We start from the raw sequence: 27,044 nt of genomic DNA on the forward strand, positions 1-27,044 counted from the left end.
CTTGGTTCTTCAGCTTGCATGATCTATCTGTCTCCAAGTTCACTTGTTCTTTCTCTTGCCAGTTCATATCTATTGTTGAGCCCGTCTAATGAATTTTTTATTTTATCTGTTTTTCAATGCCATAATTTCCATTTGGTTCTTTTTTATAATATCTGTGTCTTTATTAGTATTCTCTGTTTTTTAATGTGATATTGTCACCATTTTTTCTTCCTTAAACATGGTTTCCTTGGTTCTGTGAGCTTCTTTTCTAATGATTACTTGATGGTCTTTTTCTGATGAATGTGAAAAATCTGTTCTTTTTCACAGAAACTGTCTGTTCCCTGCTTTTATCTAATGTATAAGTCATACTTTGCTATTTTTTGCATGTCCCATGTTTTTTTTCAGTTACACATTTTAGATTATATATTGTAACAGCTTTGGGTGCCTGATGTTGTTTACATTTTTCATCTTTTCTTTTTCTTTTTTAATCTAAAGTAGGCTCCACGCCCAGCATAGACCCCAACACAGGACTTGAGCTCACAATCCTAAGATCATGAGTCGGACATTTAACCAACTGAGCCACCTTGGCACCCCTGTTGTTTACTTTATTTGTTTAGTGACTTACTGGATTTGGATCATTTTAGTGAAGTCTCCTTAAACTTCCTCCCCATTTCCCCACCTCCAAAGTTCTACCTCTGATGTTCCTCAAGGAAGGAAAGCTTTGGGTATTCTCATAGTCGTTCTAGGATGACAGTTGTTTTAGTAGGACTCTGTTCCTCTCTCACTTAGAACACCCTGCTGTTGAGGTGCCTCTGTGGCTCAGTGGGTTAGAGCCTCTGTCTTCAGCTCAGGTCATGATCCCACAGTTCTGGGATCAAGCCCCGCATCGGGCTCTCTGCTCAGCAGGGAGCCTGCTTGCCCCTCTCTCTCTGTCTGCCTCTCTGCCTACTTGTGATCTGTCAAATAAATAAATAAAATCTTTAAAAAAAAAAAAAAACACCCAACTGTTAAACTCTACTACCTGTTAGCTGGTTGCTCTATTGTTTTTAGAAATGCCCTGGTGCATAAATTGCTCTACAAAGTAATCCTTTCAAAATCTGGCTCCTTTGAAGGTCAAGTTTCTGGGGTCAGTGTTTGATTTTTATTCTGACCTCAAGAAGACTCCTTCCAACTGTTTTTTTCACCTGATGCCTTCCTGCAAACTAGCAGGCCTACAGTTTAGCCTGACTCTCCCAGTTGTCTTTACACAACCTCTGCTGTTCTTGACCACACATGTAGACTTGAACTTTTTCCCTTTCTGTTGCAACTGAAGATAGTTCTCTTGGGAGGAAATTAGGTCCTATCTGTTTTATGAGGTTTGCTGCTCAGAAGAATCTCCGAGTGAGAGCTCTGGAGATGGAGATATGGACATTGTAGGCTTCTCTAAAAATCACACCCTATCTCCCCTATGAGCTGAGTATTTGGTGGAGAGTGAGGGGTCCTCACATTACCTCTTCTGGCATGGAATCCTCACTTAAGGAGCTGGGACAAGAGTGATCAGGCCAGGGTCCAGAACTTGCTCAGCATGTCACACCTGAAGTAGACCCTCAGTTCCACAAATGGAGGTTGAGGGAATAGGAGTTTCCACCTCTCGACCTCACTCACTTTGGACTTAGCTTCAGCACAGGTACTTGAGAGCAGGATGAGAAAGGTGACATACCATTCCTCCTTGGAAGAAAGCCCTCCATCTGGGTGCAGCAAGGAGAGAAAGCTCCATGTTTTGGAGGCTGCAGCTCTCTGGAGTAGTCTATCCCTCACTAAACTGGGGGATCAAGGGGGAGCAGTCTTGGTTCAAATACCAGACTAACCTTTCCTGCCTGATTTTTATAGATGTTCTTAAGATGTTTCTTATATACTGGTCAGCCTTAGAACCATTTCCAGAGGCTTTAAGCGGTTGCTTTTTTATAGTTTCACCAGTTCCTCTAGGGAGCAGTTTAACAGAAATGTTGTCATGCTAGAAGTCAGTTTCTAATAGGTGAAATATTGATTTAAACAATATGAAACGATACTATTCTGGCATCTCATCTTTTGAAATTATATTTAAAAGATTTGATGAAACTATTGGAGGAACAGGATTGTGTTCCTTAGCTTACTCATTGGTGTATAAGAATTATCCTCCATGTCAATGGCAATATTATGGTGTCACTCTAAGAGCAGACCTAATAAGTAGCTAAATTACTGCCAGAAAGAGCAGCTTAAGATCAACTATAATAAAGCTAAAACTATTGTTTGGCTGATGCTTTCTACCACTTCACTGAGTTACTAAAGTGGTGTATCCAACAGGTCCAATAATGCCTCTGCTTAATGATATCAAGTTCATCCTAATGGGTTGGTCAGAATATGGTCCTTCTCAAAATCATTCTCCCAACAGTAACAGAGATATATTTATGGTTGATTGTGTTTGATTATAGCTACCCTTACAGTGCTCAAGCCGAAGACATCTTTTATATGAAATATTATAGTGGACTTTTGGCTCTCATACCTGTAACTGAAGTATTCAAAGTTCATTTGTAAGGAAAATATTAGCTCTTATTGCAGAGGCTTTTGCAGCCTACCTGTTTATTTAATGGGAAATAATCTTATCGTAGGGCCAGTTTTCCACCCCAGTCCTTCAGTTTCCTAGTAAAATGTGAACTGTCTCTCCTATAAGAAGACTGGATTCTTCTGTAATTAACTACATGCTTTAAATTCATCAAAGAATGTGGTTACGATATGTCTGTAATACAGTACCTACCAGAGGCTTAAATGCTTGCTTCTCTTACCATCCTGGCAGAGTTTTATCCTCTGGATTCACCATTTTGTCTTAGCTGCCAAGAAACACAGATTCAGTGTTCAGTGAAAGCAACAATGCTGTCTCCGGTGGCCTTGTCCCATCTTTGTTTTATTTGTCTTTTAAGTATTTTCTATTCTCTACTTTTAAGTCTATTGAGTTTTTAGAAATACGAGGAAAGACTTGGCCAAATAATTCAAAATACAGGTATAGGGAATAGGTAAGCTGTAAATGAGTATCTGTATAAATGTGAACATTTAACCAGAAAGCTAAGGAAAGTTGGCCTTTTGCATTTAAGGGAAAACCTGAAATATTGTACAGTAAAATTTTTACCTGATATTATTTTTATTCATTGAGCGTATAGTTTGACCAAATTCTAATTAGTTGAGAGTTTTATTTATGTTGTCCTAAATAGATATCATCACCACAAAAATAGATAGGCTAGAAATCACCTTGACTTGCAGAAAGGTTATAAGGTAGAAAACTCGTATTTTCTTCTAGAGACAGCAAGCTCAGCTGTGCATTGACCCTCAGATGAATTGAAGGTTTATGTTGCATAGAATCAGTGTAACTGTCTCTAGATGACCTTGCTCTGACATCTGCTGAGGAGTTCTGAAGGAGATTCAGATCATTCACTGGAATTAAATCCCCAAAGCAAGATTTAAAAGTCAAACTTATCAGGCAGTTTTCATTGGATGTTTTTAGTGTTTATTTTTTTATACTTATAAAATGAATGCATGCTTTTTTGGAAAATAACAAACAGTATAAATTGTCAAGAATCAGCTGTATTCCTACAACCCTAAGTTAACTGTTGTTGTCACACTCATATTTTTCTCTTTTTTCTTTTCATACAGTTTCATATAGCTTTTTCTTTTCATATAGGTTGAGCACCTGGGTGGCTCAGTCCATTGAGCGTCGACAGTTGATTTTGGCTCAGGTCATTAACTTGGGGTCATGGGATCGAGCCCCATGTTGGGCTCTGCGCTCAGCAAAAAGTCTGCTTATCCTCCCTCCCCAACTGTTCATCCTCCTGCTCACACTCTCCCTCTCTCTCTCCCTCTCTCTCAAATAAGTAAATTTGCAAATAAATAAATCTCAAATAAATAAATAAATAATTTTTTTTTTTTTTAAAGAAACGAGGAAGAAGGAGAACATGCAGGTCTTTTTCATCTTTTTCACTTAATTGGACCATTTAGTAAGCAATCTGAATTTCTTTCTTGACGTAAAGTCCTTAGAGGGAATTAATAAGTTAAAAAATAGGTCTGTTTTTAAAGTTCTTCATGTATTTTGACAAAATCTTCCTTTGACTTACAATCTTTTTAGGTACTGACTTGTTCTCATGCTTCATAATAGAAACATATCTCATTTTAATTCAGTTATTTCATCATTAATGAAGATGTACATTTTTGCATTTGACTTTTTGTATTTTGAATTATTTGGCCAGGTCTTTCCTCATAGTTTAGTAAGGTAAGGATTAATAGCGCATTAATTGATGAGAGAACTGAAGTTCAAAGACATACTGCAATAAGTGGACTTTGAACTCAAACCCATGCTGCCTCCTGACACCAAAATCCATGGTGCTTTCCACTGTATCAAGTATTAAATGTCAAAGCCATTAAAATAGATAGCAATGTAACATCACTTTGAATTTGCAAGAGTACCCAGATAGTATATCTTAATAAGAATTAATTTCCACTCATAGTGTATCAAATAGATTACCATGATCTAATCAAAGAGGCATTGGGAGTACTACCTAAAAAGACTGTTTTAAGCATTCATAAATGGTTATAGGACATTTTTTAACATTCTTCAGACTTTGGTAGACTTCAGTGGTTTTCTGATTTTAAAAACACATAATGTGTTTATCATTTCTTCCATCATGGGTTTGATTCCAGAATACAGTAAGAATGCAAAAAACAAATGGCTAGAGAAAAGAGGAATTTTTACCTATGAATTATCATAGAACATTGTAGGAATAAGATGAACGTTACAGAAAACCCAGAAGAAGAAACCTTTTGGATATTTACGTCATTTATCCATTCTGCTGATCCTGGAGAGGCAGTTTTGCAGCAATTTAACTGGGCTGTACTATAGAATGGGAAGGGACAGCTCCTAAAAAATAGAGCAAAACAACTAGTGTAAACGTCAAGGCCAGTTTTTGTTGCAATTGAAAGTTGATATTATTAGTTTTAATTTACATTCATGGTTTTTAGGAAGCTTGGGACCAAATGGATTAATGGAATTGATGTTTTATTTTCCTGCTCAGTGGAAGTGTATGAACTTCTTTAAGAACTAGGCCTGGTGTTTTGCTTTAAAAAGTCCCCTTTCTGCTTATAACGTCTCCCAAAGGAAAACTTTTTGAAACTACTACAAAACGGTTTTTCCTTTTTGATGTATTATAAATATCTGCATTTTTAAAGTGAGAGTGGTATTTAAAAAGCTGACCCTTTTGCATTTCTTTTTTTTTTTTTCTAACCTATTCTAGTTCTGCCTTTGTAAAAGACAAATTTGATGGTAATTGAAAGTAGGGCATTTAAGAAATTTAAGAGAGCTACTTATTGCCCGGTCCATATCCCTTAAAGTGTCTTCATGTCTTTTGAAGGAGATCACTTGGTCTTGGAACTCAGTTTTGTAATTCATTTACTTAAGGGGTAATCTGAGACTAGCAAGCCAGTTTATACTAACTATATAAAACTAAAACCCACTAAAGTGGTGAAGTAGAATGTCAATTTGTAGTTTAGTAGTATGGGATATCTCACTCATCTCAGTAACCTGAATATTCTTATTCCTATTCTGGGTGGCTTCCTGTCATTCATGAGCCTCAGAACTTGGATAAGCCATTAGAAGGTGCTTAGTGACCAAGATCAGGGTGAGGGGTACTGCATGGCTCAAGGGGGCATGTATCCCAATTAGAACCTAAAAATCCTTCTACCTTCTAGAGAAACTTTCTCTTCTCCTAGTAGCAGCATGTTTACAAACCATGTCTTGAGCTGTGTTATTTCCACTGCTTAGCTGAGACTCATAATGCATCCCAATCGTAATTTACATCAGGAAGTACTATTTTTACGTTTTGTTTTGTAGTCCAGAATCACCTTTTGTGGCATACTCTCTTTATATCCCTTTTTTTTCTTTTATTGAGCCACAATGAGTTACTGCCACTAAGAAGCCATAAAACTTAATGAATTTTTAGTAATTGGAGAATTATCAGCCTGATTTAAAGAAACATTTCTAACTTTTTATTACAGAAATTCTTCAATGTACATAAACATAAAGTGCACTGAACCACCATGTACCCGTAACTTCTACTGATATTAACTAATGACCCATCTGTTTTCCTCTAAAGCTCTACCTCATCCTCTTCCCATATGATTTTTAAATAAATTCAGATATTGTGGCATTTCATTCATGAGTATTTCTGTATAGAAATCCCTAAAAAAAAATTTTTAACCCATAAAACTGTAACACTTTCACATGTTAAAAATTGTAGTAGTTAACTTATTAGTTATATCAAATATCTAGTTGGCATTTTTATTTCCAGCTGCCCTACAAATATTGCTAATGTTTTTACACATTTGTCTTTTTAAGTGTCCTGTAGTCTGGATTTTTTTTTAAGATTTTATTGATCTGTTTATTTACTTTTTTGTAAAAGAGAGAGAGACACACACACAGGAGCGGGAGGAGCAGTAGGCAGAGGGAGAAGTAGGCTCCCTGTTTAGCAAGGAGCCCCATGTGGGATTCAGTCCCAGGACCCTGGGATCATGACCTGAGCCAAAGTCAGACGCTTAACAACTGAGCCACCTAAGCACCCCTAAAATCTTTTTTAAAAAAGGTGGTTAAACATTATCCTCTGAGTCTCATTGTTGTCAAACTGCATATTCTCTTTTCTAAAATATAGCTAAGTGAGATCCAAATAAATTACTTTTCCATTTTATAAAGTTATTTTTCTTCTTTTCTGAATAATTATTTGAATAATTAAAAAGTCATATTTAGAGTAATTTGTAAAGGACTAAGAGCAATGAAATTAGGAGTGGTGTTTCCTGATTTAAAAAGAATCAGTATTATTGTCATAAACATAAGGAGATTTTTATCCAAAAAGTAATTGTTTATAACTCACAGAGAATAGTGGTAGATTTTATTTTTACTCCTAACCACTTTGAAAAATAATTTCATTTAAATAAATTTGTAGGACTGTTCATTCAGGGTCTTTACAGTCATCTCCATCTCACTGTGCTGTTTTTGTGTTTGTCTCATTTTTTTCGCCTCTAGCTCATCAGTAGGTTACTTGCCACATCCAGGATCAGAACAAGTACAGTTTCCTCGAACTACTTCACCATGCAATTCCCAGCAGCTTCAAAGCCACCAGTGTGCAGGTATGAATATAACTGGAAAATAGGTAATGGTTTGTCCATTTGAGAAATTAAGTTCCTTAGGCATGTCTAGAACACGATTTTCAGCTTCTTATATGCTGAGATATACCCAAGGTATTTAGGGTGCCTTGCAAATTCAGAGCTAACAGTTCCCATCCGCTCCTTCCTTTTCAACTGCTGTAACTCCCACACTGCTATCCTGTTTCTCTTCTCAGATTCTCCTTCTTTCCCCACCTCATAAGCATTGATGTTCTCCGGGATCATCTCCTTATTTTTCATGCTCTTCCTAGCAGATGCATCTACCTTCTACGCTTCAACAACTGTTTTTTGCCAGCGCCTCTCAAATCTTCTTTTGGCTGAGAAGAGGCCGAATAGCCAACTGCCATCTGGGCATCCCTACCTGGTATTGTCAGAGGCACTTTAGATTTAATACTCCTCCCTCTACCTGCATCCCTCACCTCACCCTCTCTCTAGGGACCAAAAAGTTTGCAGAGTCATAATCACCTCTCTTCAGGTCTCTTCTTTCACATTCGTGCTGCCACCGTTCCTTCAGATCTCATGCCTGCCTTCTTTCCCCACTGCCACCATTCTTGGTCACTCTTTTCACATCTTATTTGCAGCAGTCTCCTGAGTATTATGCTCATTCCACGTATCCCCCACACCCAGCTTTCCTCCTTCCCAACACACACACACATACATACTGTTCAAGAGATACTTTCCTGAAACAAAAGTCTCTTTAATGTCATTTCTCTGAGTCTAGAGTGCATGGATTCTCCATGTAAACTCCCTAGCAAGTAAGACTCCTAATTATGCTTACATGTTCATGTCGAACAGAACTGTGTTTTTGACAAAGTACCATGCTTTTTCATGCTGAAGATACTTTTGTACCTCTTCCTCTGCCTGGAATGCCCATCCACTGTTATTTGCCAAAATCCTGCTCATCTCTAAGGTCTGACTCAAAAATCACCTATTCTACACTGGCTTCCCTAGTACTTAAACTAGAGTTGGTTGCTTCCTTTTTTTTTTTTGGTTTTCATGCTATCTTAAATAATCCTTTATCATGATACCTTATTTTATTATAATGATTTATTGACGTATGTAAATCTCTGAGAAACAAAGAAACAGTAAATGATTATGAAATAAATGACTAATAGTGTACATTCAACATGGGCTTCTATAATTGAGGTGTCCCTAAGCAGTCAGCCCTCTGTGGTTTACCTAGCCAATCAGGCTGGATCTCTTTCTAGGGAACTGGAAACTACCATTTTGGTTACCGCGGTACAAACTATGGCCCTCAAGGCATAAAAATCCTACCTTACCTTAAGCTGAGGGGGTGGGTGGCAGACAGCATACATGCCTAATACTAGTGGTGCTGTAGACTAGTACACGAGAGAAATAAGTCAGATAAGGAGTCAGATATAATAGTCTACTTACCTCTGCCATACAATTAACAAGTGTTTGTGCATGCATATGATCATAACAACTTTTTAAAGTTAGCCAAGGAGGTCTTTGCTGCCTTTTTCAGATGAGAACATGTAATAAAAGAGGTTAAATGATTTTCCCAGAGTTACAAGACATTTCAGAGTACTAAAATTGTGCTTTCTGATTCCCACATCCCAAACTTTTTCTTCTTTGTGGATTTAATACCAATTTTTAAATTAATTTATTTTTTAAACTAATCGCTTTTATAGATAACTGTGGACCTGTTTTTAGAATAAGATGTTTAGGCCTACAGAGTCCCATTTTAATGCCTTTTTAAACACACACTTGTAGCATAAAGCTCTAGGGCTTAAATCTGGCTCGCATATATGATAGTAAAGTTTTGTTCAGAAGTGTAAAATTAATTGCCATTTTCTTAGTATTTAAAGATCTACCAGTTAGTTAGATCTGATACTGATATCCTAATATATAGGATACTGATACCGTTGTCCTAATTCTGCTTTCCAGCTGTGCCACCTCCGCCCCCCGGTGGAGGGATGGTGATGATGCAGCTCAATGTACCAAACAATCCACAATCTCGCGCCCACTCACCCCCACAGTGGAAACAAAACAAGTATTACTGTGATCACCAGAGAGGGCAGAAGTGTGTGGAATTTAGCAACGTAGACAATATTGTTCAGGTAAGATGCTTCTTTTGTTTAATACAATTTTAACACTTTCAGCATTTTAGTCACATATGATGGATCTTAGTAAAGAAGTTTGAACATTCTCTGTATCCACACTATTTCTTTCAGTATGTAAATATTATCTTTCAACTTTTTCATATTCAAAATATTTTTAATATAAAAAAATCAGAAGATATACTAGATCTATAATGTGATAAAGAAAATTAAGTAGTTTTCCTACATTTCCCATATGAACTATTAGTGCAACCAGAAAGTTGATGCAAGAACACTCTTTATTGTAGAAGAAATATAGTCAATAAATATAAAAGTAATGGTGGAATTTTAAAATTACCATTTTGGAATCTCAATAAAATAATGGATCAAAGAAAATCATCAGCACATGTCAGGAACATAAGGAAAAGTTTTATGGGAGAATTTAAAATGGATAAATTAAGCAGACAACACTTGAAGCAACTGATCAATTATAAGATCACTAAAAGTGGGTCAACCAAATATTATTTGCCTCCTAATGTAGTGTAGAAGGAAGTACATAGCATCACCTGTAATGTACTCATAAAAAACACCGAGCCTGAATCTAACCAAGTCCCTAAATCTAGCTATTAATTACAAAAAATACGGGGGTGGGGGAGAACAGCTTATACCATGGAATATTTTTCTGAACAAATTGACCTAATTTCTCTTAAAAAAAAAAAAAAACAAAAAACAGCATTTTGAAATGAAGGCTGAGGCACCTGCACCCAATGTTTATAGCAGCAATGTCCACAATAGCCAGACTATGGTAAGAACCCAAATGTCCATCTGGGTAAATGCGTAAAGAAGATGTGGTATATATATACAATGGAATACAATGCAGCCATCAAAAAGTGATATCTTGCCATTTGCAACAACATGGATGGAACTAGAGGGTATTATGCTAGGAGAAATAGATCAGAGAAAGACAGTTACCATACGATCTTACTGATATGCAGAATTTAAGAAACAAGAGGATCATAGGGGAAGAGAGGCAAAAATGAAACAAGACCAAACCGTTTACAAGAGACCCTTATCTCAGGAAACAAACAGTGTTGCCGGAAGGGAGTGGGGAAGAGGGATAAGGTGGCTGGGTGATGAATATTGATTGGGGAGTGTGTATGTTATGGTTAACACTGTATTGTGTAAGACTGATGAATCACAGACCTGTACCCCAGAAACAAATAATACATTATATGTTAGTAATTTTTTAAAATCTTGTAAAAAATTAATGCTGAGTCTTTCGTAGATTAAAATATACTCAGGAGTTATCAGATACAACCTGTGGATCTTCCTTTGAAATTGAACACTCAAAAGACATTTTTCAGCATAAAGGGAATATTTAAATATGTTAATTTCATTAGTATGAGAATCTTTTTTTTTTCCTTTTCTTTTTAGAAAATAATTCCTGGGGCACCTGGGTGTCTCAGTAGGCTAGAAGTCTGACTCTTTAAAGCTTTTTTTTTTTTTTTAAGATTATTTATTTATTTATTTGCCAGTGATAGAGGGAGAGAAAGCGAGCGAGCACAGGCAAACAGAGAGGCAGGCAGAGGCAGAGGGAGAAGCAGGCTCCCTGCCGAGCAAGGAGCCCGATGTGGGACTCGATCCCAGGACGCTGGGATCATGGCCTGAGCCGAAGGCAGCCGCTTAACCAACTGAGCCACCCAGGCGTCCCAAGAAGTCTGACTCTTGATCTCAGCTCAGGTCTTGTTCTCACGGTCATAGTTCAGGCCCCTCATTGGGCTCTATACTGGGTGTGGAACCTACTTTAAAAAAAAAAGTTCCATTAGATAAAAATATTTTTTTAAATATTTGTACATTAAACTATTTGCAAATGAAATGCTATAATACCTGAGATTTGCTCAGAACTCTTTCGGGGGAACAAAGTAGGGGAAAACACAATCAAAGCTGTGTGATGGGTTCATGGAAGTTCATTATGTTCATGTACATTGGGTGTAGAGATTACTGAGAAAAACTAAAATAAAATCCTGAAAGAAAATATTAATAAATAAATATTTTTAAAGATGAACTGAATAAAATCCACATGACAAAATTATAGCAGAATAAAAAGGGCAAAGATATTTATAGGCTACTAGCTGTACTCAAAAACTAAATGGCCAGTGGCCATTAATCAGAAGAAAATATAAAAATATTTTTATCTATATTGGGAAAACTGAAGAAGACTAAAATTTGCATTGTTGGCAGAGATGTCCAATTACAAACTCTCCTGTACATTCTTGGTGGTACTGCAAATTGATAGAACTCTTCTTGGAGGCAGTTTAGTGACATTTTTGAAAATGTAGAATGCACATAGCATTTCAACACCAAATCCACAAACAATCCAATTAAAAATTGGGCAGAAGACTTCAGTAGACATTTTTCCCAAGAAGACCTACAGATGGCCAACAGATGCATGAAAGATGTTCAGTATCACTCATCAGGGAAGTGTAGGTCAGAAACACAATGAGATACCACCTTACACCTGTCAGAATGGCTACAATCAAAAAGACAAGAAATAGCAAGTATTGGCGAGGATGCGGAGGAAAAGGTAGTGTGCTAGTGGTGGGATTGCAACCTGGTGCAGCCACTGAGGAAAACAGTATGGACTTTCCTCAAAAAATTAAAAATAGAAATACCATGAAATTTAATAATTCTACTGAGTATTTACCCAAAGAAAATGGGAACACTAATTCAAAAAAATTTAAGTAGCCTTAAGTTTATTTCAACATTGTTTACAGTAGCCAGGATATGGAAGCAACCTAAGCATACATTGACATACTAATGGATAAGGAAGATATGATATATAAACAATGGAATATTACTCAACCATAAAAAAGAGAGCTTGCCATTTGCAACAACGTGGATGAACCTAGAGAGTATTATACTAAGTGAAATAAGACTGAGAAAGACAAATACCATATGATTTCACTCATATGTGCAATCTAAAAAACAAAACTAATGCATAAACATTAAAACAAAATAAATAGGGGCGCCTGGGTGGCTCAGTGGGTAAAGCCGCTGCCTTCGGCTCGGTTCATGATCTCAGGGTCCTGGGATCGAGTCCCGCATCGGGCTCTCTGCTCGGCAGGGAGCCTGCTTCCTCCTCTCTCTCTCTCTGCCTGCCTCTCTGCCTACTTGTGATCTCTCTCTGTCAAATAAATAAATAAATCTTTAAAACAAAATAAATAGAACTTTTAAAAAAGCAGAGTCAGGCCTGTAAATACATAGAACAAACTGATGGTTGCCAGAGGGATGGGAGATTGGAAGGTGGAGAGGTGAATATAGTCAATGAGGGGGAGTAGGAGATACAGGAGATACATGCACGTGGAATGCGTATGTCATGGGGATGAAGCATTCAGCATAAGGAAGGTAGTCAGTGATAATTGTGATAGTACTATATGATGACAGATGGTAGCTATATTTGTGGTGAGTATAGAGTAATGTATATAGAAGCTGAATCACTGTGTTTTACACCTGAAACTAGTGTAACGGTCAGCTGTACTCAAAGAAAAAATTTATGTAGAAGGTACATAAGGTACATAAGCCTTTGATCCACAAATTTACTTTTAGAACTTTGTCCAATAAAAATTGTGGAACAAGCACACAGGAATATGTGTACTTGGATATTTCTTTCTTACCTGTTGTTGACCTTGAAAAACTAAAAATATCTTGATATACAACAGTGAGATAAGTGATTAAATAAATTACTATACCATTTAGGAAAATATCTTAAGTGTATATACTAAAAAGAGTGAGATACACCTACTACCCAAGTGGTACTTCTAAATATCATTCTCCACTTAAAGCAACGAGGACTCCGTAGTGAAATGACTGTTGCCAGGATTCATTCAGGATAAAATACAAGGTGATTTTGGAACATGTTGCTGTGCCAGAAAGTAATAAAATACTTAAAGGGTGATGGAGATGTGTCAAGAGACACAGGACCAGGCTCAAATACTTTGGAAATAAAATAAGAAATGAATGATCACCCTTAAAATAAAATAGAATCCATGAGTCCATCCTGATATAAATGAATGAATGGGGAAAGAGTGAAGCTCTTCTTCACAATAAAATATGAACTGTAAATAATAGAAAGAATGCTAGAATTAGAAAATCACCATCTGCAAACCACCAGGCAAGAATCATCACTGGACGAGAGAGGATTCTAGGAAAATGGCAGAGTAGAAGCATCAGGAGTCTCTCTCTCCCCCTGGAAATAATTGCGCTGGCAGAATCTGTCTGATATAACAGTTTTGGAGCACTACAATCTATTGAAGGCTTGCAATTGCCAGGGAAAAGCTTGGGTGATAAATTGTAATTAAATTCAGTCAAATTCGGCTTTTAGCCCAGTAATAGGTGCCTATCCTTACCTTCACCCCCTGACAGGCAACTGTGCACATTGTTACTAGAGCAGCTTACAGAAGCCAGGGTGGGCAAAAAAGGGCCTTGTCCTCCAAATACAAAGGCTTTGTGTTCTCATGATGGGTCTCAGCTTCTAATCACAGAGCTGTAGACAAAGGGGCAATACCATTGTTGTTGCACCTCCCCACATTGTTGCACATCTCTCCCATGACACTTCTAGGGGACTTAAAGGACCAGAATCCTGTTTTCCTTCCCTTTATCTTTCTCTTTGAGTCCATTTTGGGAGCCACACAGTAAGGGCTGGGACATTCAAAAGCAAATCAATATATAGGGCACTTGCCCAGGAAAAGGCATAGGCCAAACCCTGAAAAGACCTCAGCGTTATACCTCAGGCCAATCTTTGGCACAGAGACAGCCTGCAGCAGTCAGTAAACAAAAACCATAACAGCAACAAAACAGAACAAACCCTGGGAAGGGGAGAGAATCTGATTTCCACTTACCAACATGGTTAGATCCAAATGTCCAGTTTTCAACAGAGAGGGGAGACAGGATGGCCCATTCAAGGGAAAAAAAATAAGTCAACATAAAATTGTCCCTGAAAAAGATCTGATGACAGATCTCCTGGACAAAGACCTTAAAATTGTCTTCAGACTGCTCAAAGAACTACAGGAAGATACAGGGAAAGATAAGATAATAATGTATGAACAAAATGGAAATATCAATAAAGTGATAGAAAACCTAAAAAGAAGCCAGAATGAAATTCTGGAGCTAAAAATATAATAACTGCAATGAAAAGTTCACTGGAGGAATTCAGTAGCAGATGCGAGCAGGCTGAAGAGAGAGAATCAGAGAACTTGAAGACAGGACAGTGGAAATGAACGAGTCTGAGGAACAGACAGAAAAAAGAATGAATAAAATTGAACAGAGCCCAAGGGACCTGTGGGACACCATCAAAATGACCAACACATTGCAGTTGTCCCAAAAGGAGAAGAGAAAATATTTGCAGAAATAATGGTTGAAAACTTAACAAATTTGATAAACAGCATGAATATAAACGTGAAGTAGCTTGACATACTCCAAGTAAGAACTCCCAAAATACCCACACTAAAACACAATATAATCAGTCTCAAAAAATAAAGACAGAATACTAAAAGCAGCAGGAGAGAAACAACTTGACACATAGAAAAGATGCTCAGAAAAGATTATCAGCAAATTTCTCATCAGAAACTGGAGGCCAAAGGCAGCAGGCCAGTATATTCAAAGTGTTAAAAGAAAAAAATGTTGGGGGTACCTGGCTGGCTCAGTGGGTTAAAGCCTCTGCCTTCAACTCGGGTTATGATCTCAGGGTCCTGGGATCGAGCCCCGCATCGGGCTCTCTGCTCCCTGGGGAGTCTGCATCCTCCTCTCTCTCTCTTCCTGCCTCTCTGCCTACTTGTGATCTCTGTTTGTCAAATAAGTAAATAAAAATCTTTTTAAAAAAAATAAATAAATAAAAATAAAAGAAAAAAATGTTAACCAAGAATCCTGTATTTGACAAAACTGCCCTTCAAGAGTGAGATAGAAATTAATATCCTCAGATAAAAGCCGAGCCCTTTGTGCAAGAAATTCTCGAAGGGGTCCTGCAGAGTGAAGTAGAACAATAGACAGTAAGACAAAGCTATATGTAGAAATAAGGTTCTCAATTATTAAGTTAAACACATGGGCAATTATATAAAAGCTAGTTGTATTGTACCAATGGTCCATAACTGTATTTTTTGCTTTCTACATAATTTAATAAGAGACTAATACTCTTAAAGGAATTATTAGTTTATGTTCCTGGGCACACAGTGTATAAAGACGTAATTTTATGACATCAGCAACCAAAAGAGATGGGGACGAGCCATAAAGAAGCAGAGTTTTTGTATGTTATTGAAGTTAGGCTGGTATAAATTCAAATTAGGGTGTTAAAACTTTAGGATGTTAGGTGTAATATCCAAGCCAAACCATCCCCCACCTCAAAAAAAAAAAAAAAAAAAAAACCATGGCAACATATACAAAAGGAAATGAGAAAGGAATTTAAATATCTTACTACAAAAAATGGAGTAAACACAAAAGACTAATGCAGAAAGTGAGGGTGGGGAGGAAGTTAAAAGGCATATAGAAAACAGTGAAGTGACAAAGGTAAGTCCCTCTTTATCAGTGGTTATTTTAACTGTAAAGACAGAGATTGGCAGAATGGATTTAAAACACCTGATCTAATTACATGCTATCTATGAAACTCACTTTAGGTCCAAATACACAAATGAATTGCAAATGAAGGGATGCAAAAAGATAATTCACGAAAATAGTAACCGAAAGAGAATAGGGGTTGTTATTGCTAATATCAAACAAAGTAAGACTCTAGATCCAAAAAATTTTCAAGATCGAAAAGTTCGGGGGCACCTGTGTGGCTTAGTGTGTTAAAGCCTCTGCCTTCAGCTCAGGTCATGATCCCAGGGTCCTGGGATCGAGCCCCAAATCAGGCTCTCTGCTCAGCGGGGAGCCTGCCTTCCCTCTCACTGCTTGCCTCTCTACCTACTTGTGATCTCTGTCTGTCAAATAAGAAATTAAAAATCTTAAAAAAAAAAGATACAAAAGTTCAGTACAGCAAGAAGGTGTAATAGTTACAAGAACAAACCATCATGTAACAGTTGGAAACTTTAATGCCCTACTCTCAATAAGGGATTTAACAACGAGGCAAGAGTTAAGGAAATGGAGAGCTTAAACAAAACAAACCAAATAGATGCAACAGAGGTATAGAGAACACTCTCCCTGACAAGAACAGCACTTACATCCTTCTTGTGTACCTGGGACATTTTCTTAGATAGACCATCTGTATGTTAGGCCACAAGTTAAATCTCAGTAGATTTTAAAAGGTACACATCAGCCAGCATTGTAACTGGCAGTCCTACCTAGAGCAGTTAGGCAAGAAAAAGAAATAAAAGGCATCCAAGTTGGAAAGGAAGAAGTAATATTCTGTTTATAGGTAATATGATCTCCCACTAAGACACTTATAATGAGAAAAGAAAAAATAGTTAACAACAAAGAAACCTTGCAGATACCACCTTAACCAAATGATGGAAGTAAATGTCACCAAGATTGTGTTGACACATGGATGTCAAGTTCCCTCTTGTGATGCATTGAGAAGCACACATATCCCTTCTCTTAGTCCTCACTCAAATGTACTTTGTCAGTTTGGGCATGAGGAAGCAGCCAGCAAACCAAAGGGACATTCTGCAAAATAACTCATCTTCAAAATGACCTTCAAAAAAGTCAAAGTCAAGAGAGAAAAAAGATTAAGTCTCTGTTCCCAATTTAAAAGAAAAAGGAGGGACGCCTGGGTGGCTCAGTTGGTTGGACGACTGCCTTCGGCTCAGGTCATGATCCCGGAGTCCCGCGATCGAGTCCCGCATCAGGCTCCCAGCTCCATGGGGGGTCTGCTTCGCTCTCTGACCTTCTCCTCGCTCATGCTCTCTCTCACTGTCTCTCTCTCAAATAAATAAATAAAATATTAAAAAAAAATAAATAAATAAAAGAAAAAGGAGACCTGAGTGATTCAGTCAGTTAAGCATCGAACTCTTGATTTGAGCTCAGGTCTTGATCTCTGGATTGTGAGTTCAAGCCCCATGCTACTTTAAAAAGAAAAAAAGATGAAAGAGACGTGACAACTAAATGCACCATTTAATTTTGGACTAGAAGCGGAGATTTTTTTCCTTTTTGTTGTAAAGTATGTTAGTGGGACAATTGGTGAAATTTGAATAAACTCTATAGATTACATAATATTGCTGTATTGTTAATTGCCTGATTTTGATAATAGTTTTTCTTCAAGGACTTTTTTAGAAACATCTTTATTTCAAAGTGTTCTCGAACACTATTACGTAGAGAGTAGAATCACTTTTATATAGATTTTGATCAGCCTATGCTGGTTAATTATATAGAAAATGTCCTTGTTTTTAGGAAAAAGACACGAAGTTATTTTGGGATGGGGTATTGTAACCAACTCATTCTCAAATATTTTGGAAAAAAATAACTGTATACAGAGAGAGATAATAAAGATTTAAAAATATGCAGAGAGACATATAAAAATATAGGAAAATCACATTTGGGAAATCTGAGAGTTCTTTGTACTATTTTTGGTAATTGTTCTTTAGGGATGAATTGTTTAAAAACAAAATATTAAAGAAACTGTTAACATGACCAAAAAAATAAGATAAATGTATATTTTTTTGTCATGGAAAAGTATCTACAATATTAATGTCCAGGTACAAAAGCAAGATTCAAAAGTTGGATTATAGTCAGTCTACTTCCGTTTTTGTAAAGTGTAGATGTATGGCTGCATATGCTTAGAAACAGTCTGTTCCAGTGTTTATCTTTGGGAGCTGAAAATTATAAATCTCTGTGTTTAAATTTTTTAATGATTAATTCATATTTGTAATCTGAAAAAAATAAGAAATTTGTTCAAAAGTTAATCTGCAAAGAACATCACTAAAATGCTAACCTGTTTTTTTGTTGTGATTACAGCACAGCCCTCAACTCAGTAGTCCCATTATTTCACCAGCTCAGTCGCCAGCACCAGCTCAGCTGACCACCCTGAAAACTGTCCGTCCCTCTGGACCACCCCTTTCCATCATACCTCAGTTTTCTAGACCTTTTGTTCCAGGGCAAGGTAAGTGCACGAAACTAGTCACAGCCTCAGAGGATTGGAAGGTATCCCCTCCCCTGGGTGTTGAGTGGAACTGTTGAATCACTGTATTGTACACCTGAAACTCTTACCACACTGTATCTTAACTACACTGAAGTTAATTTTTTTTTTTTAATTGAAGATAAAAGACATCCCTTCCCAATCACTTTGTGATTTCCCTTGTACTACTTTCACTTGTCCACAGGACTGCATTTTCACCTCCACCCAGGCATATGCGTTTATTACCATATACTCTCCTAACCTTAATGTTTCATCACTAATTAATAATTACTATCTTAGTAACTACTTCCATTCAATAATTACTTATGTGATAGAGTTCAAATGACCATAACTACTATCCTTAGACTCCATTTCTCTATAGTAGTAATATGCAATGCTATAAATTTGGGTTTTTTTTTTCTAATTTCTCTATCAGAGTAGTATATATTAAAAGGTTATTCAAAAGTGTATTCAACAGTTATTGTGTCCTCATTGTGCCCCTGAGATACAAAGATGAATAAGGAGAAGTCCTTACCTGACCTCAGTCTAATTGGAGGAACAGCAAATGGATAATTCTAAAATAATATGGAAAACATTAATTTTAATTTCTGGAATTTATCCTAAGGATAATGCACACAATGATCTATCCACAGAAGAGTTTGGTCTGTAGCAGAAAAATGCAAAACAACCTAAATGTCCATTAGTAAGGATTAGATTTGGTATATCTGTATAAGGAATACTATACAGTTATCCACAAATCATGTTTTAAAGAATTGTTAGAAGAAATATTCACAGTACAGTGAGTGATTTTAAAAAACAGGATACATAAAGAGGAGTTGGGAGATACGAACTTGCAGTTATGGAATGAATAAGTCAAAGGGATGGGGAGTCCAGCATATGAGAATATACTCAGTAATATTATAATGGCATTTTATGGTGACAGATGGTAGCTGCGCATGTGGTGAGCATAGCATAGCATATAAGTTGTAGAGTCACTATGTTGTATACCTGAAACTAATGTAACATTGTGTGTCAACTATACTTCAATGTAAAAAAGCAGCACTTGGCTGGCTCAGACTGTAGAGCATGTGACTCTTGACTTGATCTTAGGGTCATGAGTTTGAGCCCCATGTGGGGCATAGAGATTACTTAATTTAAATTTTATTTTTAATTAAAAATAAAAGTTACCTGGGCATTTCAAAAAAGAAGATCTATAAATGCCCAGTAAGCCTTTGAACAGGTGCTCAACATCATTCATTGTTGATTAGGGAAAGGAATATTAAAATCTGAATGAAATATCACTTTGCCCCCACTGGAATGGCTGTAACAAAAAGATTAACACAACAGAATGTAGGTGAAGTTACAGAGCAACTAAAATTCTTGCACATGGGTGTAGAGGTGTAAAATTTTAAAACCACTTTGGAAAAAGATTTGAGTTTCTTCAGAGTTAATCACTTACCTTGCAATGCAGCAATTCCACTCTTAGGTATTTACCTAAGAAAAATGAAAATATGTCTATGCACATTTGTAGAACATATGTAAAAACCTTATTATAATTGCCCAAACTGGACACAACCTCATGTCCACCAACCAAAGACTATTAAACAGATTGTAAGGCATCCTTAAAATGAAATATTGATCAACAGTTTGAATGAACAAAGCAAACTGACGTGCAACAGCATTGATGAAGTTCAGAGTCTTGTTAAGCAAAAAACAAGTCAGACACAAAAAGAAGATCTAATGTGCGATTCTAATTAAATGAAATCCAGTAATAGGCAAACTAAGCTATGATGTTAGAAATCAGGTAGTGATGTGGATGGGATATGGAATTGACTAGTAAGGAGTTGAGGGAACATTTTTTCAGGGAATGGAAGCATTCATTGTCTTTTTGGGGTTGTGATTACATGGACTTCTACAATTGTTAGAATTCATCAGACCCAATACTAAAGATGTGCATTTTATTTTACGTAAATTATTGTCTCAATTTTTTAAAGACTTATAGAGCCACCTGGGTGGCTCAGTTGGTTAAGCATCTGCCTTTAGCTCAGGTCATGATTTCAGGGAGATCATGCTTCTCCCTCTCCCTCTGTTCCTCCCCACCCCTGATCACACACTCTTTCTCAAATAAGTAAAATCTTTAAAATATATATATTATATATATATATATATATATATATATATATATATATATATATGCACATGTGTGCATAAGTAGAACAAACACTGAAAAAATACACGCCAAAATGTTAAAGTGATGGAATTACCAGAGAGGTTTTTATTTTCTCCTTTGTAATTCTGTTTCCAAGTTTTCTACAAAGCCACATACTTTAATAATTTAGAAAAATAGAACATGTTATAAATAATGAATTTAAACAGTATATGGCAATATGGTACTACCAGATACATGGTCTAGTACGAGTGCCCCAAGAGAAGCACAGCATGGCCTATAGGGAGGAATCTTTGATTATTGCTGTCTACAGCTCAACTCCATATTTCAAAAGTATACTGCTCCATGGGTCTAAACATAATTCTGACTCTTTTGCACTGTTTTGTATGAATCTTCATGCTTCTCTGATCTCAACATCAAGCCACCATGGCATATCTGCCCTTCAGATAGTGCTTGGGAAGGAGCAAGTGTGTCATGGGTGTGTCCTGCCAGGGAGCTGCCCTAGCACCTTAACACTGTCCATCTGAAAAGAGCTCCATAGAGTAGAGAGAAGTCTATACCTTCCTTTTCTCTGTTAGGAAGCTTATAGGAGAAGGGATGTATGATTCCCTGAAGTGTTTTTCTAGCACCTATGCATAATCCCCTTTCAAATGCAGAATGTAGTGAATTGGGAAACTTACGGTTAAAATAAAATGAGAAGATTTTTTTTAAGATTTATTTATTTTAGAGAGAGAGTACACATGTGAGAGTGGGTAGCAGGGGTGGTATGGATGGAAGAAGAATCCTCAAGCAGACTCCCCGCTGAGCGTGGAGCCTGATGTAGGGCTCTACCTCTGGCTGAGGTGATGACCAAATCAAGAGTCAGACACTTAACCGACTGAGCCACCCAGTTGCCCCTAAAATGAGAATATTAACAAATGAAAACATTCTCCAGGACAAGGTTTTTGCGATCAGCATTTATTAATCCCTTTAAAAAGTGTTTAAGACTAGACCCAAGACCTAAAGTGTAAATATACCCATTGGTTAAGACTATAAAAATGTTTGAAATGGGTACCTGGCTGGCTCAGCTGAAAGAGCTTAACTCTCGATCTCAGTCATGAGTTCAAGCCCCACAATGGATGTAGAGATTATTTTTTTTAAGATTTTATTTATTTATTTGACAGACAGATCACAAGTAGGCAAAGAAACAGGCAGAGAGAGAGGGGTAAGCAGGCTTCCTGCCAAGCAGAGAGCCCGGTATGGGGCTCGATCCCAGGACCTTTGATCCCAGGATCATGACCTGAGCCGAAGGCAGAGGCTTTAACCCACTGACACTGAGCCACCCAGGTGCCCTTAGAGTTTGTTTTTTTTGTTTTGTTTTGTTTTTGTTTTTTTTTTATTTAGAACTTTTGTTCTCTTTCTCTCTCTCTCTCTTTCTCTCTTTTCTTTTTTTTTTGAGAGGGAGATAGAGGTGATGAGGAGTGACAGAGGGAGAGGGAGAAAGAATTTTTCCCTCCAATGGCATTATATTTGTTTTATTTAACTTTTTTTTTTTTTAAAGATTTTATTTATTTATTTGACAGAGACAGATCACAAGTAGGCAGAGAGGCAGGCAGAGGGCGGGGGGAGCAGGCTCCCTGCTGAGCAGAGAGCCCGATGCGGGACTCGATCCCAGGACCCTGAGATCATGACCTCAGCCGAAGGCAGCGGCTTAACCCACTGAGCCACCCAGGTGCCCCTATTTAACTTTTTTATTTAAATTCAATTAATTAATATATAATGTATTACTGGTTTCAGAGGTACAGGCCTGTGATTTGTCAGTCTTATATAATACCCAGTGCTCATTACATCACATGCCCTCCTTAATGTCTGTCACCCAGTTACCCCATCCCTCCACTATGCTCCCCAACAACCTTCAGTTTCTTTCCTGTGATTAAGAATGTCTTATGGTTAGTCTCCCTCTTTCATTTCATCTTGTTTTATTTTTTCCTCTCTTGAGGGAAAGAGAATCTTAAACAGGCTCCACACGGTGTGGAGTGGCTTGATATTACAACCCTGAGATCAAGACCTGAGCTGAAATCAAGAGTCTTATGTTTAACCAACTGAGCCACCCAGGCACCCCAAAATAAATTAATTTTAAAAGAAATGTTTGTAAGGAGTATATATAAAGGTATAAGTGCACATATTTGTAGTAATTAATACAAATTAATACAAATGAGCTGGCTCATTCAGTAGAACATGCAACTCTGGAGGTCGGGGTTATGGGTTTGAGCCCCACCTTGGGTGTAGAGATTACTGGGGAAAAAAAATGTCTTTTTTTAAAAAGCAGTGTGACTTTGGGTAGATAGCTTAATGTTTTTCCAGGATTTTTCCTTCTTCTGAAATATAAGTTATATTAATTTTTTTAAAGATTTTATTTATTTATTTGACAGAGAGAGAGAGAGAGATCACAAGGAGGCAGAGAGGCAGTCAGAGAGAAAGGAGAAAGCAGGCTTTCCGCTGAGCAGAGAGTCTGATGCAGGTCTCCCAGGACCCTGAGATCACGACCTGAGCCGAAGGCAGAGGCTTTAACCCACTGAGCCACCCAGGCGCCCAGTTATATCAATTTTTAACCATCATAGAAAATGTGGATTTTAGCATTTCAAGTGGGTGGAATGGGTATTAGACTTATTTTGGAGGATTTTGTATCAAATGTTAAGGTAAATTAGGAAAGTTTCTCTCTATCCTATCCCCTTTCCACCCAGTTCCCACCACTTACCTTCCTCTATAGCCACTGTTATTAGTCTTCATTCCTCTCAGAAGTTTACCCCAGCTCTTTAAAGGGAAAATGGAAACTTTTCATCCTTTTTAAAAATATGTCAGTACCGGGCACCTGGGTGGCTCAGTGGCTTAAGCCTCTGTCTTCGGCTCAGATCGTGATCTCAGGGTCCTGGGATCAAGGCCCCCATCGGGCTCTCTGCTCACCGGGGAGCCTGCTTTCTCCTCTCTTTCTCTATGCCTGCCTCTCTGCATACTTGTGATCTCTCTCTCTCTGTTTCAAATAAATAAAAGTAAAAAATCTAAAAAAAGTAAAATATATATATATATATATGTCATTCCTACACTTTTTTTATTCTAACAAATCTGAACTATTTTGGACAATTTAGAAAACTTTGGGATGTACTTTTATAACTGAGCAGAGAACAACTTAGAAATGTTTTGTTATTGACTTTCAGGAGATGCCAGATATCCGTTACTTGGCCAGCCTCTGCAGTACAACCCTCCTGCTGTTCTGCACGGACACATTCCAGCCCAACAGGTGTGAAAGCTAGCTGTCTGACGACCTAGGCTTGGTTGGCAGAAAAGCATACTTGGGTGGTGGAGAGTGTAGGCGGCCTGGGCCCACCTGTTGGCAGTCACAAGGGAGACCCGTGTGCCTCAGCCAGCTGAGTTATCAGTGTCATCTGGCTGCATTGAGTCTGGGTCTGGCCCGGCTGAGAGCAGGCAAGGGAGAAGGTGGTGTGCTATTTGCATGAGCAGTCACACACTCGTGCACTCCAAATAGGGCGGTGGACAGTGCTGGGGCATCAGGGCACCCTTGCTTATGAAAGACGACAAGTGACTGGTCATAGTGAGGGACAGAAATGCCATTGCCACAAGGGTATGTGTTTGAATTTTTTCTGCTGAAGTACAAAATCCAGACTGAGTATGTTTAGGTGTTAAGTGTTTAAACATCACAGTTATATTTTTCAGCACTATGAATTTTATTTCTCATCTGATTGTGGGTTTTCAGGGTCAGTCTGGCAACAGGCATGGAAACCGAGGAAGGAAACAAGCTAAAAAAGCTGCATCCACTGATCTTGGTGCCGGAGAAGCAGGTATGTCCCTGAGAGGCAACTGGATGTGGTTCCACAAACTGCTGACCAGTTCAACAGTCTTTAAACAGAAAGGGGCTTTCTGCTTCCTAAAATCCTGTCCTATATGTTACAAGAAATGGTGCTGTCTGTTATATAGGGCTCTTAAAATACATTCTTTTGTCTTATTTCAGATTTCAGAGTGCAGTTAGGTGCAGGAGGATTTAGGAAGGACGAAGGGACCAAAAGGAAAAGTTATGTGTGAAAGGAACAGGCAGAATGACACTCTTTGCTTCTGTGTCCTTGGAGAAAGGAAGTAGTCCTTCCACCCACGCAGAGACAGTCTGATGGACAGATAACTGCCTTTCTGTGGCAGAGGGCTTTCAGAGGGCACTCAGCAGCTTTGGGGGTTACGGAAAGTGCTGTTTTATTCAGGAAACAGCCCAAGAACACACACCTAACTTAGAGAATCCACTATACAATGCTGTGTTTTCTATGTACAGCTAACAGCCAGGACTGAGATGGGTAGTTTAATACTATTAGCTCTACACCCCCTGCCTTAGGGCTAAGTAGGAGTGCTTTAAAAGACGGCCATAATTATAGTTTTGTGGGGTTTGAAGGGTTTCACAAAATCCCGTTCATTTCTTATGTGATATCTGGGTCTTCAGTACTTTTTGCCCACCATCTTAGTTACAGGGATTATTAATTCTACACCTTTTCCATTCTAGTTGGGAAGGTCTTGGAAATTACTGAACTACCAGATGGAATAACTCGCATGGAAGCTGAGAAGCTTTTTGGGGAACTCTTTAAAATTGGCGCCAAGATCCGGTGGCTCCGGGACCCTCAATCCCAGCCCCAGCTGCGTCGTCACCCCCTCTGCTGTGGTAGCGGGGACAACACTGTCAACCCTGAACGCTCTAAACCCAGTGACTTGGCCTCCACATACACCGTCTTAGCCACATTCCCCTCCATTTCAGCTGCACAGAATGCATTGAAGAAACAAATTAACTCGGTTAACAAATTTAAGCTGAGAACAAGCAAGAAGCACTATGACTTTCACATTCTGGAAAGGGCAAGTTCTCAGTAACAGAGCCACCTTGGACCCTTGGCCTTTATGATACCCCTGTCCTCACCCATCTTTAATTGGCTTGGTATTTGGAGCTTCTGTTAACATGATAGAGACTCCTAGGACGTGTGGTCATGGCGTTATAGCTTTTGAAGACAGGCCAGTGATTCAGCAAAGGGGGAGAAGTACACATTTCACCCCAAATGACTGTAGGAATCCACATCAGAATGATACAGAGTTAGCAGCTTTTTCTGAGGAAATGCTGTTCAAATGCCTCCTAACTTTTATAGTTATTTTGTTTTATATTTCTGAATTCTTGTATCAGATCCAAAGCTCTATTGTACAGCAAATTATTCTTCAAAATGATTACAACCAGTTGCAACCTGTATTTCTTTTTTGCAACCAGCACAATGTGACCCAACATAGAATTTGGGGGGAAAAGAATGCAGGAGTGGAATAACCAAGTCAAAACCATGTTCTGTCTTTCTTGGAGGGCTGGAGGGTGCCTAAGGAGAGCCCATAAATAGAAGATTACTCTTCCCCTGTATCTCTAAACACAGAAAAAATTTTCAGAAAATACAGAGCTCCCTCATAGGGTCCTTTCCTTATTCATTTAGGTAGTATGAACATTGAGTGTAAAGTAAATTATGTTCTTAACACTTAGATTCAAAGGGGAATAGGAATAATTTTAGGCAGGAAAATACTTCCACTTTTTTTTTTTTTTTTTAAGTGTCCCTCTGATAACTAAATGCCACTTATTTGCATTCCCCTCCTTGTGGATTTTTTGTCACCTAAGGAAATGCATTTGATGAGTGCTGGAAACTTCTTAAGTGGTTTAAGATTTGTTTTCATTGTTTGCAGCGGATCACTGGACATCAAAGATTCATTGCACTTATGAACAAGGAACCTTTTTTTCAATTTCTGTGTAATTTGCAAGGCTGTACAATGTGTGCTGATGCAAGCCTTTTTCAGTTCAAGAGAATAAATGTTTACAAATATAGACCCACTTTGTCTTTTGTAAATTAAAAACATCTTTTTTTTTTTTTTAAGATTTTATTTACTTATTTGACAGAGAGCTGTCACAAGTAGGCAGAGAGGCAGGCAGAGAAAGAGGGGGAAGCAGGCTCTCTGCTGAGCAGAGAGCCCGACGTGGGGCTCAATCCCAGGACCCTGAGATCATGACCTGAGCAGAAGGCAGAGGCTTAACCCACTGAGCTACCCAGGTGCCCCCAAAACACTTTTTTAAATGAGTATCAGTATTGAAGACTTAACCCATCTTGGAGATTTCAATTTTAAATTTATAAAACATGGTAGGCAGTAAACCCATTTATTTTTCAAAAGTTCTACAAAGCATTACTTTATTGGTGGGAGGGATTCCTGTCATTTTGTTCTATCATAAGGTTAATACCAATCAATTAAAGACAGTTTTGAATATGAATATACTTACAGTCAGACAACTGAAAATAGAACATGTGTTTGTTTGGATAAAGAATCCGTGATTTTAGCTGATATATTGAGCACCCCATTGTCCAGTTTAGCTCAACTGCTTTATAGAAAGCTTTTTCCATTTGCTAGCCGAGCACAGTCAGACTGCTTGTGACACCCAAAAAGTAGGAGTGTCTGCCATCTGCCACTTGCCTGGAGCCTG

The 27,044-nt window shown here is 37.9% G+C and overlaps 1 protein-coding gene across 10 annotated transcripts in view; it reads left to right on the forward strand.

The window, feature by feature from the left end:
- R3HDM1 (R3H domain containing 1) overlaps nucleotides 1-26,396 on the forward strand; it is a 204,340-nt gene extending 177,944 nt beyond the window's left edge. For all 10 annotated transcript variants that reach the window (XM_059166718.1, XM_059166720.1, XM_059166721.1 and 7 more), the window contains 6 exons: nucleotides 7,055-7,158; nucleotides 9,103-9,275; nucleotides 18,192-18,336; nucleotides 23,713-23,795; nucleotides 24,270-24,354; nucleotides 25,059-26,396. In XM_059166718.1, coding sequence (XP_059022701.1) covers nucleotides 7,055-7,158; nucleotides 9,103-9,275; nucleotides 18,192-18,336; nucleotides 23,713-23,795; nucleotides 24,270-24,354; nucleotides 25,059-25,417 — 949 coding nt within the window. In that variant the 3' untranslated portion in view covers nucleotides 25,418-26,396. The remainder of the gene's footprint in view (nucleotides 1-7,054; nucleotides 7,159-9,102; nucleotides 9,276-18,191; nucleotides 18,337-23,712; nucleotides 23,796-24,269; nucleotides 24,355-25,058) is intronic.
- Nucleotides 26,397-27,044: the final 648 nt, after the last annotated feature.

The sequence above is a fragment of the Mustela lutreola genome, chromosome 3, assembly GCF_030435805.1.
Source record: "Mustela lutreola isolate mMusLut2 chromosome 3, mMusLut2.pri, whole genome shotgun sequence".
Lineage (NCBI taxonomy): Eukaryota > Metazoa > Chordata > Mammalia > Carnivora > Mustelidae > Mustela > Mustela lutreola.